This window comes from Fragaria vesca, linkage group LG4, assembly GCF_000184155.1.
Source record: "Fragaria vesca subsp. vesca linkage group LG4, FraVesHawaii_1.0, whole genome shotgun sequence".
Classification (NCBI taxonomy): Eukaryota; Viridiplantae; Streptophyta; class Magnoliopsida; order Rosales; family Rosaceae; genus Fragaria; species Fragaria vesca.
The window spans coordinates 17,451,683-17,465,244 of NC_020494.1; the positions used below are offsets into that span (position 1 = coordinate 17,451,683).

At 37.8% G+C, this 13,562-nt stretch overlaps 3 protein-coding genes across 4 annotated transcripts; 2 read left to right on the plus strand and 1 right to left on the minus strand.

Annotated features, from left to right (window-relative positions):
* Positions 1-1,098: 1,098 nt before the first annotated feature.
* LOC101314939 (NAC domain-containing protein 68-like) lies at positions 1,099-2,644 on the plus strand. The gene is made up of 4 exons (XM_004297203.1): positions 1,099-1,248; positions 1,556-1,875; positions 2,036-2,343; positions 2,427-2,644. Exons 2-4 carry the CDS (start codon positions 1,620-1,622, stop codon positions 2,544-2,546), a joined length of 684 nt encoding a protein of 227 aa, XP_004297251.1. The 5' UTR covers positions 1,099-1,248; positions 1,556-1,619; the 3' UTR covers positions 2,547-2,644.
* Positions 2,645-2,705: 61 nt separating this feature from the next.
* Positions 2,706-5,687, minus strand: LOC101315228 (COBW domain-containing protein 1-like). Its single transcript, XM_004297204.1, has 9 exons — positions 5,526-5,687; positions 5,206-5,423; positions 4,995-5,109; positions 4,570-4,659; positions 4,206-4,379; positions 3,995-4,114; positions 3,578-3,688; positions 2,955-3,036; positions 2,706-2,867 (listed from the first exon to the last, which is right to left on the minus strand). Exons 1-9 carry the CDS (start codon positions 5,655-5,657, stop codon positions 2,809-2,811), a joined length of 1,101 nt encoding a protein of 366 aa, XP_004297252.1. The 5' UTR covers positions 5,658-5,687; the 3' UTR covers positions 2,706-2,808.
* A 1,685-nt stretch (positions 5,688-7,372) lies between these two features.
* Positions 7,373-12,107, plus strand: LOC101290754 (beta-glucosidase 40-like). 2 transcript variants are annotated; one of them, XM_004297205.1, is made up of 15 exons: positions 7,466-7,603; positions 8,162-8,228; positions 8,390-8,472; positions 8,540-8,615; positions 8,742-8,813; positions 8,986-9,073; positions 9,152-9,407; positions 9,544-9,659; positions 9,797-10,017; positions 10,133-10,188; positions 10,523-10,625; positions 10,778-10,886; positions 11,024-11,162; positions 11,693-11,808; positions 11,900-12,107. In XM_004297205.1, the coding sequence occupies exons 1-15, from the start codon at positions 7,466-7,468 to the stop codon at positions 12,105-12,107; spliced, it is 1,848 nt and encodes a 615-aa protein (XP_004297253.1). The 2 variants fall into 2 exon arrangements, with proteins under 2 accessions (XP_004297254.1, XP_004297253.1); XM_004297206.1 differs by lacking the exons at positions 11,693-11,808; positions 11,900-12,107 and having other exon boundaries at positions 7,373-7,603; positions 8,390-8,448; positions 10,157-10,188; positions 11,024-11,308.
* Positions 12,108-13,562: the final 1,455 nt, after the last annotated feature.

Consider the following 13,562-nt stretch of genomic DNA (forward strand, 5'->3'; position numbering starts at 1 on the left):
TAAGGTTTTCTTCTAGGTCAAAAGTTTCTGGGTAGCATATCATTAATTTATGTATTTTATTGTTTTGCAATTGATTGTGAAAACGATTCATGATTTGAATAATTTTTTTTTAAATCGTTGTCATCGAAAAATCGTTCTTACAACTTGATCAAATAATAGAGGTTAATGAAAAACAAAACATTCAAGGAATTGAGGTTGCCAAAGAGATTTTCATGAAAAAAGAGAAGAAGAAAAGAGAAATCAAGCAATCGAGGTCTGAAATAGATATTTGCATTAAAAAGAAAAAAAATTAAAGTGTGGGAGGTCTAGAGAGCGAATAAGAGGTATAATGAGTAAATTATTGAAATATATATGAATAACAAACCTAAGGTTATTTTAGGAATTTAAAAAGAGGTTTAATAAGCAAATGCTTGTTTTTAAAAATGAAAGGGAGGTGTAAAGAGCCATAGAGGTATACTGAGCAAAACTGGAGGTCCCAATAGCCGCACTCTATGTGTACGTGTTTGAGTTTTTAAATTTTTAACGTATCAGTTGTGTATAACACACGACTTATGAGATGTGGAATGTTATGTGTTGACATATGATCTTGTCATTCAAACAAAATGTGATCTTGTTTCTGTTTGGAGTCTGATACGTTGAAATTTGTAGTCTCTTATGGCAAATTTACCAGTTATACTACCTTTGTTTTATAGTATGTTACGTGTAGGGTTTGGCGTTGTAGAAGAAAAATTGTTAGAGGGCATGGAAGATGCAAACGATGGAGGGCATGGAAGAGCTAAAATAGAGAATCAGAAAGAGAAAAGCTAAAAAAACATCACTGACAATAATTTATGCGACAATTACCTGAATATGAGAATCTGTCAGCGTTATAAAAAAAAAAAAATTAAAATTAAAATTTTAACTTTTGCTTCCTTACATGTGAAACTAAAAACGTCGCCCACGTTAACCCCCTGTGGTTGAGGTTCACACTATTTCCCTGTCGACAGGGAGCCCTGTGACGAGCCCTGTGACCAAGGTCCATATTATCATCTTGTGGACAAGCCTAAACCAACCGACGTCGTGGAGGATGCAAATTTACGAAACGAATCCAAAACCATACCCGTATCCGAATTTCCGTTGCTTGAGCATCACGACGTGACACATTTAATGCAAAGAGATTGCTGTCGATTCGATTCTTCTGCTCAAAAATGAATCAGACCTAGCAGACACACACCAGTTTCAACCGTCTCTCTTCCTCTCATCCCAAAGGTGAGTTCTTGCTTCCTCAACTTGTTCTGTCACTCGTAGATTTCAACTTGGGATTTGATATTAACTTGGTTTATGGATCTGAGTAACCGACCTCTGAGACCAAGTCGGTTTATAGAAGCCTGGATCCGCAAAGCTCTGACATAACTAAGTTGTAGAATGTAACTGGTTCCTGCTAGTTGTTCCATTTTGGGTTCCTATATATATACTGATATGTAATCATACATCTAAAAGGTGACTGCAACGAGGGTGAAGAAGCATTATATGACTCTCTTTGCTTTGCTTCTCTTGTATATATATATATATGCAGGCTCCCAACACAAAATAACTCATCAAAGCCTTTACTGTTCAATTGGGTTTTGGCTCTTGTCTTGATGGCATTCCTTCCCTCGCGTTTTAAGAAGAAGAAAGCTCTCAAAGGAGATTTTGATCTGCTCGAGTGTTCCAAAGTCGATGTTGGGATGACAGAACAAGAGTGTAACTTACCTCCAGGCTATAGGTTTTCTCCGGTCGATGATGAATTGGTTCTGTTTTACTTGTTTAACAAAATTGTTGGTCGTAATATACCATTAACTGATGTTGTCAAAGAGATTGATCTGTATGAGCATGATCCGGATCAGCTACCCCAAGGTAAAGCTCAAATTTTCATCTGAGTAACTGTTTGTGTTGTATTGGTTTCAAAGAAACTGATATCTATGCTTAATAGTCGTCGCTATGAACGAACTTTTTAACGTGGCCAGTGTCTTCCATTTTTGCTCACTGCCTAAATCCATGCCAATTTGAATTGCAGATGATTACAGACATGGTACCAAGCGCTGTGAAGCTTATTATTTCACCAATGTCGAACAAGTTTACAGTAGGGAAGGGAAGGTCACTAAGAGAACTACAAAGGGTGGTTACTGGAAAGTAACTAGTGAGGGAAAGAAAGTTACATATGGGGATGACGAAATAGTTGTTGGGTTTAAAACGTCTATGTTATTCAATAAAGGACATGTTCCAGCACCAAGAGGGACCATAAGCTCCTTTATCATGCATGAGTATAGAGTTAATCCCAGTATAGTTCCTGTTGATGTGCTTAATGACAGCATAAGGGCAAAGGTTAGCGCCACAAACTGCGTATACATTTCCATTCTGAATGTCTAACTTGTTTGGTTGGTAACAATCTGTTTTCTTTGTTACAGATTGAGAGATTTGTGGTATGCAAAATTGTAAACAAAGAGAAAGAGGCTCGTCAAGAGGGTCCTCCCGCATATAAACTTCCACCAGAACTGCCTAGCCATGAAGATGAGGAATCAAGTTGATATGGCCGAAATAGAGAATGCTGGCTTTGTATTAGGACCAATTTGTTAGTTCTGATTTCAAGTTTCTGGATCTTTGATGTAAAGCAAGTTGCTTAGTCTTTTTGATAGATAAAATAATCCATATGCTACATACTTCGATCACGTACTCCACAAAATAAAAAATCAGCACAGCTTCTATCCAATCAAGTCACTATTGATATTTGATGGTGTGTTATTTGTAACTTCTAGCATAAAGTATCCATACAATTGCAAGAACTGAACATTAACAAACTACGCAGGCTCTAAACAACTGGGTAAGAACATTCTCGTTTATATTATGCCCTGCAAGTCAAAAAGCAGAGAGCCATATCAATAAACTAAAATGGAGCTGTTTGTGGACAATAGTGAGCAGAGAGCAGAGCTATTTACCTATAAACACTATCTTGTTCATCTGATTTTCTTCCTTTTTCCAAACACGAGTTGGCACAATCTCATATATTTCTCTGACTGCCTGCCAAACATTAATGAAAAAAGTGGAACAGGTTCTAGTGAATCTCAGCATAGACTTGGATCCTCTAAAAGAAGACTAGAAGACTAAACAAATAGAAAACCGAGGAACAGGTTTAAGTGAATCTCAGCAAAGACTTGGATCCTCTGGAAGAAGACTAGAAAACCAAACAAATAAAATTAGTGCATGAAGTACAGATAATTAGACACAGCAGAAAGCCTAGATGTCTCCCTCGTGGTATATCAAAATTCAGGTCAAAGAGATCTGGGCACCCTGCTATTAATTGGTCTCATCACTGTTTATATGCCATATAGCCTAGACGTCTCCCTCGTGGTATATCAAAACTCAAGTCAAGAGATTTGGGCACCTTGCTATTAATTGGTCTTATCACAGTTACATGCCATAATGGTTCAACATCTTAATAAGCTTCTTGAAAGTCATTCAAAGGCAAGTAATTTTGTTCTCTACGGACTATCATCACTCTTGATCAGTCAAAAACTTTGGGGACCATAGATTATTGCCGCATAAGAACATTAAACAATACCTGCAAAGTATGTAATTGGTTTGAATTGTGGACGCTCAAAACCCCTTTGCAGCGATACACATCCATGCCATATTTCTTCTCCCAAAGAATCTCCTCGAGCCATAAACGGACCTAGAGAACAAGATAATCAAACATTATAGGCTGACATATATGATTATCCAAAAGCTACAGCAATGGACCTTGGTAATGTGCATTCACATCCTACTTTCTTAGCTGCTGAAATCCATATGTAATAACTTTGTTCTGTCTGCCTAGTGTAGCCTTACTTTATGCACAACTGATGTCAATAACTTATCAATAAACAATGATGTCTACACTTCTAACTGTAATGAGTTACCCTTTCTGAAAAGCTGTTAATGCAGCACCACCTACTTATGTAATAATAAATTTCAAGCAATGCATATTATGACTGTTTACCTTTTCAAGATCAACCTTCTGTTGCTCGCAAATGCATAAGGTTCGCACACCACTATCATGGAGATCCAGAGTAGATAAAGCACGACTTTCTTCCAATAATGATTCTAAATGAGCAGCATGCTGAAAAGGAAGAAGTTGACTATTGTTATTAAATCAGACCTCAGCATGAACTAAAACAATAAGTAGACACATAGAGATATGCCTCACTAACCGCAGCATCATAGGCTCGACAGTCCAAGATTTTAGACAAGTCGACTTGACTACGAATAGAACGGATGATACAAGCCAGCGAATTAATACTATGTATCTCCTTCTCAAGTTCCTCCAGATAATCTGTAGAACCCTCTGTAGTAACCAAATCAACCTTGTTAAGAATTACAACATCCTACAACAAACAGGCAAATTCATAAGTTATAAAGTACAAGATCTGAACAGTACACATGGTTAATAAGCAAATAAAAATCCACAAGAAAATGGAGAGGACATATACACACCAATACAAATTAAATGATAAAGGTAAAACTACTTTACTTTTCATTAAAAGTGAGTCGTGAGTAGAAATAACGTGACAATACCGCAAATGCAATCTGTAAATATGCTTCAGGAAAAGAGGATGAACTTTTATTCTCACTGAGCTGAAAACGGAGGTTCTTGGCATCCACAACCTGTAAGGACATATCGGCCGGGGCAACTTAGTAACAAATTAAGAAATGCAAACCACTGTAAAGAAAAGACAGAAACAGTAGCTCAGTTCATATGAGATACATGAAACAGTATATATCAACAGTAGTCAACATACGTATCACGGACACCAACACTTGATGTTGCCAAGTAAGCATTTGGCAAGAAAGGTTCTTAAATGCAAATAGCACTCTAAACACTAATGTTGTAACTGAAAATGCAATAACCCGAATTTGAACACCATCATAATAACAAACACCAAGCATTAGATTTAGAAAAACAACGAATCACAGCGTCAAATCAATAGCTTAGTACTCACAGTGATAATCGAATCAAGCTTGACAGACGATTCCAACTGATCATCCAACCACAGCACCGAAGCAAGCGGGGCAGGGTTGGCCAACCCAGTAGTCTCCAGCAATATATGATCAAGTCTACAACCAAACAAACCCACATATCACCATCATCACAATAACAAACACTTTCAAGCAAAAACTAAAAAACTAAAAAACCCATTATAAAGCTCAAACCTTTCTTTTCTCTCCACAAGTTGCTCTAATGCTTGCACCAAACTGTGCTTCACAGTACAACATATACACCCATTTGCCAACTCAACCCACTCTTCCACAAGAGCACCACCATCTCCTTCGTTTATCATTGCTCTTTCAACCCCAACTTCCTCACCAAACTCGTTTAATATCACAGCAATCTTCTTCCCATGTTGGGTGTTCAATATATGATTAACCAGCTGAGTAAAACCAATACATCACAATCAAAGTTCTAATCTTTCTCTATCAAGAACAAAAACTTAAGTGAAAGATTTGAGCTTTACAAAAAGAACTGAGCTTACAGTGGATTTGCCTGAACCCAGATAACCGGTGATGACGGTGACGCCGACGGGAGCGTCGACGTCATTGGACCCACTTGCAAAAGGTTGGTCGATTTCAACGGCGAGAGGTGGAGCTTCTTCATCGTCCTGCATTTTTTTCGGGAGCTGCAAAATTTACTATTGAAAAGGCTTTAAGACATGGGTTATAGTCGGGTATGGGCCGGGGGCCCAAAACGAATCTCTGAGCCATTATTAGATTAGATTCCAAGAGAAGTCCACGGCCTAGAAAAAATCCAGAGAAAATGATGGAGATGCTTATCTGTAATGTAAAACAACACCTCACTACAATGTGTTGCTTCAAAATTCAGATCTTTATATTCTAAATTTGCTCACCAATAAAGTTGTTGAAGATTCCAAATTGTGGAAACTCATGCTGATGAAGTGATGTGCAATCCTGATCGAAAAGGGAAAAGCTTCTCATAGATGTAGAATACTAGTCACGTAACTGAAAAACAGAATTTGAAATGAAATGAACATAATCGGAACCGATGACATTCTTGTTTTGAATTAGGATCTTCATCATGTACGTATCATGAAATCACAGTAGCTAATTAATAATTTGAAGGACATGAGAAGGAGTCCTCTGTCCCTTCCTTAACCAACTTTGCTACTGTTATGATTGCTTCTTCAACAATTCTCCAGCAGTTTCAAGCGTTTTATATAGACAACAGGCCTATTCCTTAAACAGAAACAAGATACATAGCACAAGCAACACGAGGAACCAGTCATTTCAAGCGTTTCAAAACTGAGATTCAAAGTGCTAATGTCATATTGATCATCAGCGATTGAGTACGTAGGTGCCATATATAAACAAAAACCCAGTACTGTTCTAAATTCACCACCAAATAAAAACCAGATGGCATCATAAAGGCAACCGCTTTAACATACTGATCTCAATTCTCAAATCACAAAAGCAATATTCCATTTTCATTGTTGTATGATGCACCTGGGGTTTCTTTTTATCTAAAGAAGGATGTCATACTGAGCACCCTGTCATTCTTAAGTATTGGTTATATATGCTGATTATGAATTTACAACTAGATTAGGGAGTATGATGAGGTATAAACGGTAGACTATACTCCAAAGCAAAATTAGAGATAGCATAGTTACATATGCTGATTATGAATTTACGACTAGATTAAGGAGTATGATGAAGTATAAATGGTAGATTATACTCCAAAGCAAAATTATAGATAGCGTAATATTTCGTATTAATGAATCACGAAGCAAATCATAATCTAAAAAAAATTAATAGTCATGGAAGACTACATACGTTGTTATAAGTTTGTTTTTGTATCATGCATATTTGTAGCGCTTGATCTTATCCTAAGCTTTTGCATACTAATATAAATCCTAAAACTAAGGCAACGAGATTCTAGTGAGCCAATAAAACAAATGAAATTAGGGACATGGATTAGAGCACACGATGGATTGCAATCCGAGACAAGGAAACTACAGAGAGGCTGGAAAGCAATCCCACATTACCTTCCAAGATGATTGATGAAAGCAAAGACAATGACCAATGCATGAACAAAAATGGAATTAAAATAACAAATAAAACCAAATCTCAGAGACTCATGAATGCAAATGCAGCACCTATATAAATGGGAGCATGTCCCTTCTGGTATGAAAACGTGTGAACCCTGGACTAGCCAAAACCCCATTCCCTGTTTGCCACTATCCCCATATTCCAAAAAGACACCATCTTTCTCTCTTTAGCCATTTTGGGATTCCCGACCCACCGTTGTATGCCTCTTCCTTAACTACCCAGTTCACATTTTGGGATTTGGTTTTGTCATTTTCAGTAATATCTAGCATCTTCTTATAAAGCTTCAATCTTGTTCAATCTATCTTTCTTATAAATCCCTCAGTTCTTCATTCTGAAACACCATAGAGAAGCTATGGGGTGGAAGAGAGGCATTGCTTTGTTTATTGCTTTTCAGGTGATTATTGGGTGTTCATCACAGTCTAATTCAGAGATTAACAGAGGCAGCTTTCCAAAGGGCTTTGTTTTTGGGACTGCTTCTTCTGCCTTCCAGGTTTGTACACTCTTTTATCTTTTTAGTTTTTACAGTACTGAAAAGACTAGAACTTGTTTGACACAGTGATTAATCCCGTGAAGATAGAATAGGATGCTGAAAGCGAAAGAAAGTTTGAATTGTCATATCACCTTTGTTTCATCTCAACTCTGAAAGTTTATAAACTCTATATCCTGAAGAAACACACTTGAGATTTAGGAAGTGACGGTTAAGGGCCTGAGGGAACAAAGTCATGGAGTCCAGAAGGAAGGAGAGTAGTGGTTTGCTCTTAATATGTCGCTTTGTGTCTTCAAAGATCCAAAACGACAAAATGAGCCACTCTGTTTCAAGATATTTTTGCAACTCACCCTTTGTTTTGTATATGGTTGTGTCTTGTGTATATGGTGTTCCTAGTATAGTGATAATGAGCAATTTTAACTTTACATACATTGTTCATGTCAAACTAGATGAATTCTGGCTTACCACCTTGTTTGAATTCTATATATCTTATTATTTTGATTACTTATCTAAAAGATATGCTGATATACGAATGGTTTAAATTTCTTCTGGTTTTGTCAGTATGAAGGCGCAGTAAAAGAGGATGGAAGGGGGCCTTCTGTATGGGACATTTTTTCACACACTTTTGGTAATGATTTACTATCTTCTTGTTGTTTTCAGACCTCTACTATGATTTGGATGTTAAAGCTATTTAGTATCAATCCAAGCTTCTGCATTAAGATTGAAATCCATAATTACTCTGACTATATATGCAAAATGTCTGTGTTAATTGCTTACATTGTGCTGCAGGCAAAATAACTGATTTCAGTAATGCTGATGTTGCTGTGGATCAGTATCACCTTTATGATGCAAGACTTCTCCAACCAATCTCAGTTCTTTTTGGTTAACAGAAATATGACATTATTGATTAAGGCTAACATTTACTCTATTTGTGAGCAGGGAGATGTACAACTTATGAAGGATATGGGAATGGATGCGTATAGGTTTTCGATATCCTGGTCTCGGATATTCCCCAGTAAGCTCTAGCAGTCCTATGCGCTTTTGTTTTGTTACATTCAAGATTTTATAGTTATTGGAAGAAACTTTGAATGGAATAAAATATAGGATTGAAATTTCTAATGCTGAGCCTTATGTAAATCAGATGGAACTGGGCAAATCAATCAGGCAGGGGTTGATCACTACAACAATCTCATTAATTCATTGCTAGCGAAAGGTAACTTCTACAATTTATCGATCATTACCCTTATAATTTCATGTATAACTCCTGATCTAGGTGCATCAGTATTTTTGATCTGATATTCATGTGTGAATAATCTATGACACTTAATCTTTTCAAAGAGTGTAGTTGAGTTTAAAGTCTCATGGCAATATGACCTCATGTGCAGGAATTGAACCGTACGTAACCCTCTACCACTGGGATCTTCCTCAAGCCTTGGAAGACAGATACACTGGGTGGCTTGACGCTCAAATCATGTAAGCAATGCTCACGATTTCATACCTCTACTCTCTGCAAGTTTGATCACTATTATATATGACCTCAATCAATCACAGACAGGACTTTGCAGTATACGCGGAGACATGCTTTCAGAAATTCGGTGACAGGGTGAAGCACTGGATCACATTCAACGAGCCACACACATTTGCTGTACAAGGATACGATGTAGGTCTCCAGGCACCAGGAAGATGCTCTCTCCTAGGCCGCCTTTTCTGTAGAGCCGGAAACTCTGCAACTGAGCCTTACATAGTTGCTCACAATGTCATCCTTTCTCATGCAACTGTTGCCGACATTTACAGGAAAAAGTATAAGGTAAGAAGTGGAATTGTCATGATTTTCTTCAACACAAGGAAAGTCTTAAGCCATTCTTTCGTTCAAGGCCTTGTGACACATGATTTACGTGTGTGTCAACAACAGAACTTAATTATTGACACTGCTTTCTTTGCAGCCAAAACAACGAGGATCAATTGGGGCATCATTTGATGTTATTTGGTATCGATCAGCAACAAACTCTACAGCAGACATTGAAGCAACTGAAAGAGCCCAAGATTTTCAGCTTGGCTGGTATGCTCATGACCCTTATAAAAATATGCTACTGTAATGTTGAAATTGAGGCCTCAAGTTCTCCTTGCTTTCGTGACTTCCGAACTTAAATTTTTACAAGAAACAGGTGTAGATATCACTTTGTTGTAATGCAACAGGTTTCTTGACCCTTTCATTTTTGGGGATTATCCATTCTCTATGAGAAGTAGAGTCGGAAGCCGTCTGCCAAAGTTTTCCAAATCTGAGTCCACTTTAATCAAGGGGTCATTGGATTTTGTGGGCATTAATCACTACACTACCTTCTATGCCAGTAACGATTCTTCTCATATTATCGGACTACTGAATGACTCCCTATCAGACTCTGGTGCCATTGCCCTTCGTAAGTCACATTAAACACTACAACTTGTTTCTGTTATATTTTAAACACATCCAATATCACAGAAGTTTAGAACTCTGTAATTTGAATCCTTTCAACGGTTGGTTTCTAACTGAAGATAGTATTTTCGTCCTGTTTTCAGCTTTCAAAGATGGAAAAGCTATTGGAGATAAGGTATGTAGTATATATTAACCATGTACACACATCATATCTATGTTGAAATATGTCCTCTACATTTAGGCTCCGTAAAAGTGTAAATGATACATAAAGGAGATGAAGTGCGCAAGCGGGCACACAAACATACGCTTATCTACACCTAAAGCAATGAGAGTAAATGTGATACCATAGAAGGGCTATCCTCCACATCCTGTTTTCATTGTACTCTTATGAGAATCTAATCATTCTTTGTGGTGTTTAACTTGTTTGAAGATTAACCGGATCAGATTGCTAAATGCTTCTTACTGTTTGATTACGCAATTATGCATTCATCGTTCCTGTAAAAATGCAGGCAAATTCGATATGGTTATACATAGTGCCTGAGGGGATGAGAAGCTTAATGAACTACATCAAGAAAAAGTATGGCAATCCTCCGGTGCTTATCACTGAGAATGGTAAGTTCTGAGAGACAACAGAAGGGATTAACATAAAAGTAGTTCTACTTCATGATCATTTCATTACTTACCTCACTAACTTTCCTTTTCTAAAGATACTAAAACTCTTAAGAAAACCAGCTGATATATTCTTCATTTCATTATTTTCACAGGCATGGACGACCCAAATAGCCCATTCATTTCCCTCAAGGATGCTCTAAAGGATGAGAAAAGGATCAGTTACCACCGTGACTATTTGTCAAACTTGCTAGCTTCAATCAAGTATGTATACATAAACCATCTTTGACTTCACCCATGAATTTGGTTATTGATTGATCTAGGCATCAAGCACACCAGGTTCATAAATATGTTATGAGGTCTGGCAGCTCATGTTAACTATTCTGGTTGAAAATATGCAGAGAAGATGGGTGCAATGTGAACGGTTATTTTGCATGGTCTCTACTGGATAACTGGGAGTGGGGTGCAGGATACACTTCAAGATTTGGTCTCTATTTCATTGACTATAAGGACAAGCTCAAGAGATACCCCAAGGACTCTGTTCAATGGTTCAAGAACTTCTTAACTTCAACTTGAATAAGATCTGGTCTGATAGAGTAGAGACCATGGTTGTTGAAATTGACGAAGCTACAATTACACCCCAACTCATCAAATACAAAACAAAGTGGTTGTTCCAGTTCTTGTTCTTGGTGGGAGGAAGGGAGTTGTCGTAAACCATGGTAGATATGTGACTTGTGTCTTTTGTAAGGTGTTGATATGTACATACAAATTGTAAAAAAACAGCACACAGTAATGTGAATTCTTGAAATTTCAAATGATAAGAAAAACAACACGTATTTTTTTCTTATCGAACTGCTCCTATTTACGATCAAATTTATTTGTATCGAAGTTATTGGACATCATGGTAACAAACTCTTGGATTTATGTTGTTTGAATTTATTTGGTATTCTTATAACCATTGGACTGAGTAAAGATAATGTGACGTAGCGATAACCAAAAACCCTAACGAACCCCAACAAAACCCACGGACTCCCTCTCGTTCTGCAGCAGCCTCACCTGGCTGGCCTCAGGGTTTAGCCTTGTCGAGTTTGTTGCCGGACGGGAATTCCATATGCCCTTTTAGTCTCTTGTATGTGGTTCAGCTTGAGTATAGACGGAGATATTTGAGATTTGCTAGTTTGTGCAGGTTTCTGGGATGGGCTTTCATGCATCTTCTTGTCGGCGGCACGATTGCTTTGGGTTGCGGACTGTGCGTGCATGGTCGACCCTTGGTGTAGCGTGGCCGGGAAGATCTACACGCTTTGTGGAGGCTTGGCGTGGCCGTGGGTTTGCTTGCAGCAGGCAGTGATGGAGGCAGGTGGTGGTGGAGGAGGCAGATCAGATCACGGATCATCTTCTGTTGGGCTTGGGCTGAGCCTGATCTTTGAGGTTGTTTGGGCTTCCAGATGGGTTAGAGCTCGCCATTTGGGCCTTAACCCTTTCTAGCCCTTCGGGGATTCTAGGGGTTTTCCACCTATTTCAATGTTTCGATAAGGGTTGGCGAGCCCAAACGTACATTAAGGGCAAGGAGTTTAATTTCCTTATTCTTTTATCTAGACATTTGATGGAAGACTATTTTTGTTTAAATTTTGGTTCTACTTTGTTATACACCAATTGAGGTCCGCAGACAACGAATATTACCACTACATGGAATTTAGATAGGAATAGTTGGAAGTTAGGTGTGATAGGCTTAACTGAGCGCATTTGTAATGAGGATTACTTGTCATTTTGTTACTGCTTGTTGCCAACTAGACTTTTTGATCGTGAGTAGGTAAATTGATATAAGTGTTTTTCTAATCGTGGACAAATTAATGAAATTGTCTATTTTCTAACCAAAAAAAAAAAAAAAAAAAAAAAAAAAGAATAATGTGACGTCCTTAGATTGTACTCAATCCAATTGTTACAAGAATTCCGAGCAAATCTAAGCAACATAAGTTCAAGCAAAAAAGCCAAATTCGTCGGCTTAACCCACCCACCGACAACCATGGTTTTTGAATTAAACCTTCATTAGTGGCGCGTAGATGGACACAATGACAAAGTTTATAATCTTGGTGACCATCAACAAGAACCATTTGTCACAATCGATGCCAGGACTTCGATAGTAACCCCTCCAAACCAACCTCCAAATGTATACGCCAATTGGCCAAACCATGGAGAAATTAAGGAAGGAATATGGAGCATAAGACTATACGAATCTGGAGATAACGAAATGCAAACAATACACTAATGACTTGTCACCCCCCATTGAATACTATTTACATCCGATTAATGACTAATAATAAATCTAGCTTAAGGTCATTGACCATTAACGTTGCCATTTAACTATCTGCAACATCACATATTATACCACGAAAAATACACCAACGGCGTGGACACTTGCTTCCCACAGCTAGAATTCAAATCTTGCTAGGAGAAATCAAATTTCGGTATCGTTTACTAACCATAAACGTACATTTTACTTCAATTTCGAATGCTAGCAATCGTCTCAATAAAAACGATTCACATTCACTCGTACTTGTTCTTTCCCGCGCTTCTATTTCCGACCGATTCAAATTTAACAAGCGCACCATTAATTCCGATTTTAGTTTAACAAACCACCTTTACTTTGTAAGTAAGTGACTAATTAACATGCTTTCTTCTTTCTTGGCAATCATAGTTTGCGTAATTAGTACTGCATAATTCCAACAAGCTAACCAGAACAAAAAACACAGACAGAGAGGGAGTGACAGACTGTTAGCATCCATGATCATATGAAGGAGTGGACCTTATAAGAATAGTAATATGACAATTTCTTTTGTCCTCCTCGTCTAGGGCACTCTCCACGTTTCCCATTAAACAAAATGCCGTCTCCTCCAACAAACCCATTTATAGTTTAGTAATTCTCGATCTTCCTATTCAGAT

Coding starts and splice junctions, on each gene's coding strand:
- LOC101314939 (XM_004297203.1), top strand. CDS start 1,620: ATGGCATTCCTTCCCTCGCGTTTTAAGAAGAAGAAAGCTCTCAAAGGA. Junction 1,876..2,035: donor TCCGGATCAGCTACCCCAAG/GTAAAGCTCAAA, acceptor TTTGAATTGCAG/ATGATTACAGACATGGTACC. Junction 2,344..2,426: donor ATGACAGCATAAGGGCAAAG/GTTAGCGCCACA, acceptor TCTTTGTTACAG/ATTGAGAGATTTGTGGTATG.
- LOC101315228 (XM_004297204.1), bottom strand. CDS start 5,657: ATGCAGGACGATGAAGAAGCTCCACCTCTCGCCGTTGAAATCGACCAA. Junction 4,115..4,205: donor GTCGAGCCTATGATGCTGCG/GTTAGTGAGGCA, acceptor CTTCCTTTTCAG/CATGCTGCTCATTTAGAATC. Junction 3,689..3,994: donor AGAAGGTTGATCTTGAAAAG/GTAAACAGTCAT, acceptor CTTGTTCTCTAG/GTCCGTTTATGGCTCGAGGA.
- LOC101290754 (XM_004297205.1), top strand. CDS start 7,466: ATGGGGTGGAAGAGAGGCATTGCTTTGTTTATTGCTTTTCAGGTGATT. Junction 9,660..9,796: donor CAAGATTTTCAGCTTGGCTG/GTATGCTCATGA, acceptor GTAATGCAACAG/GTTTCTTGACCCTTTCATTT. Junction 10,018..10,132: donor CTCTGGTGCCATTGCCCTTC/GTAAGTCACATT, acceptor TTCTAACTGAAG/ATAGTATTTTCGTCCTGTTT.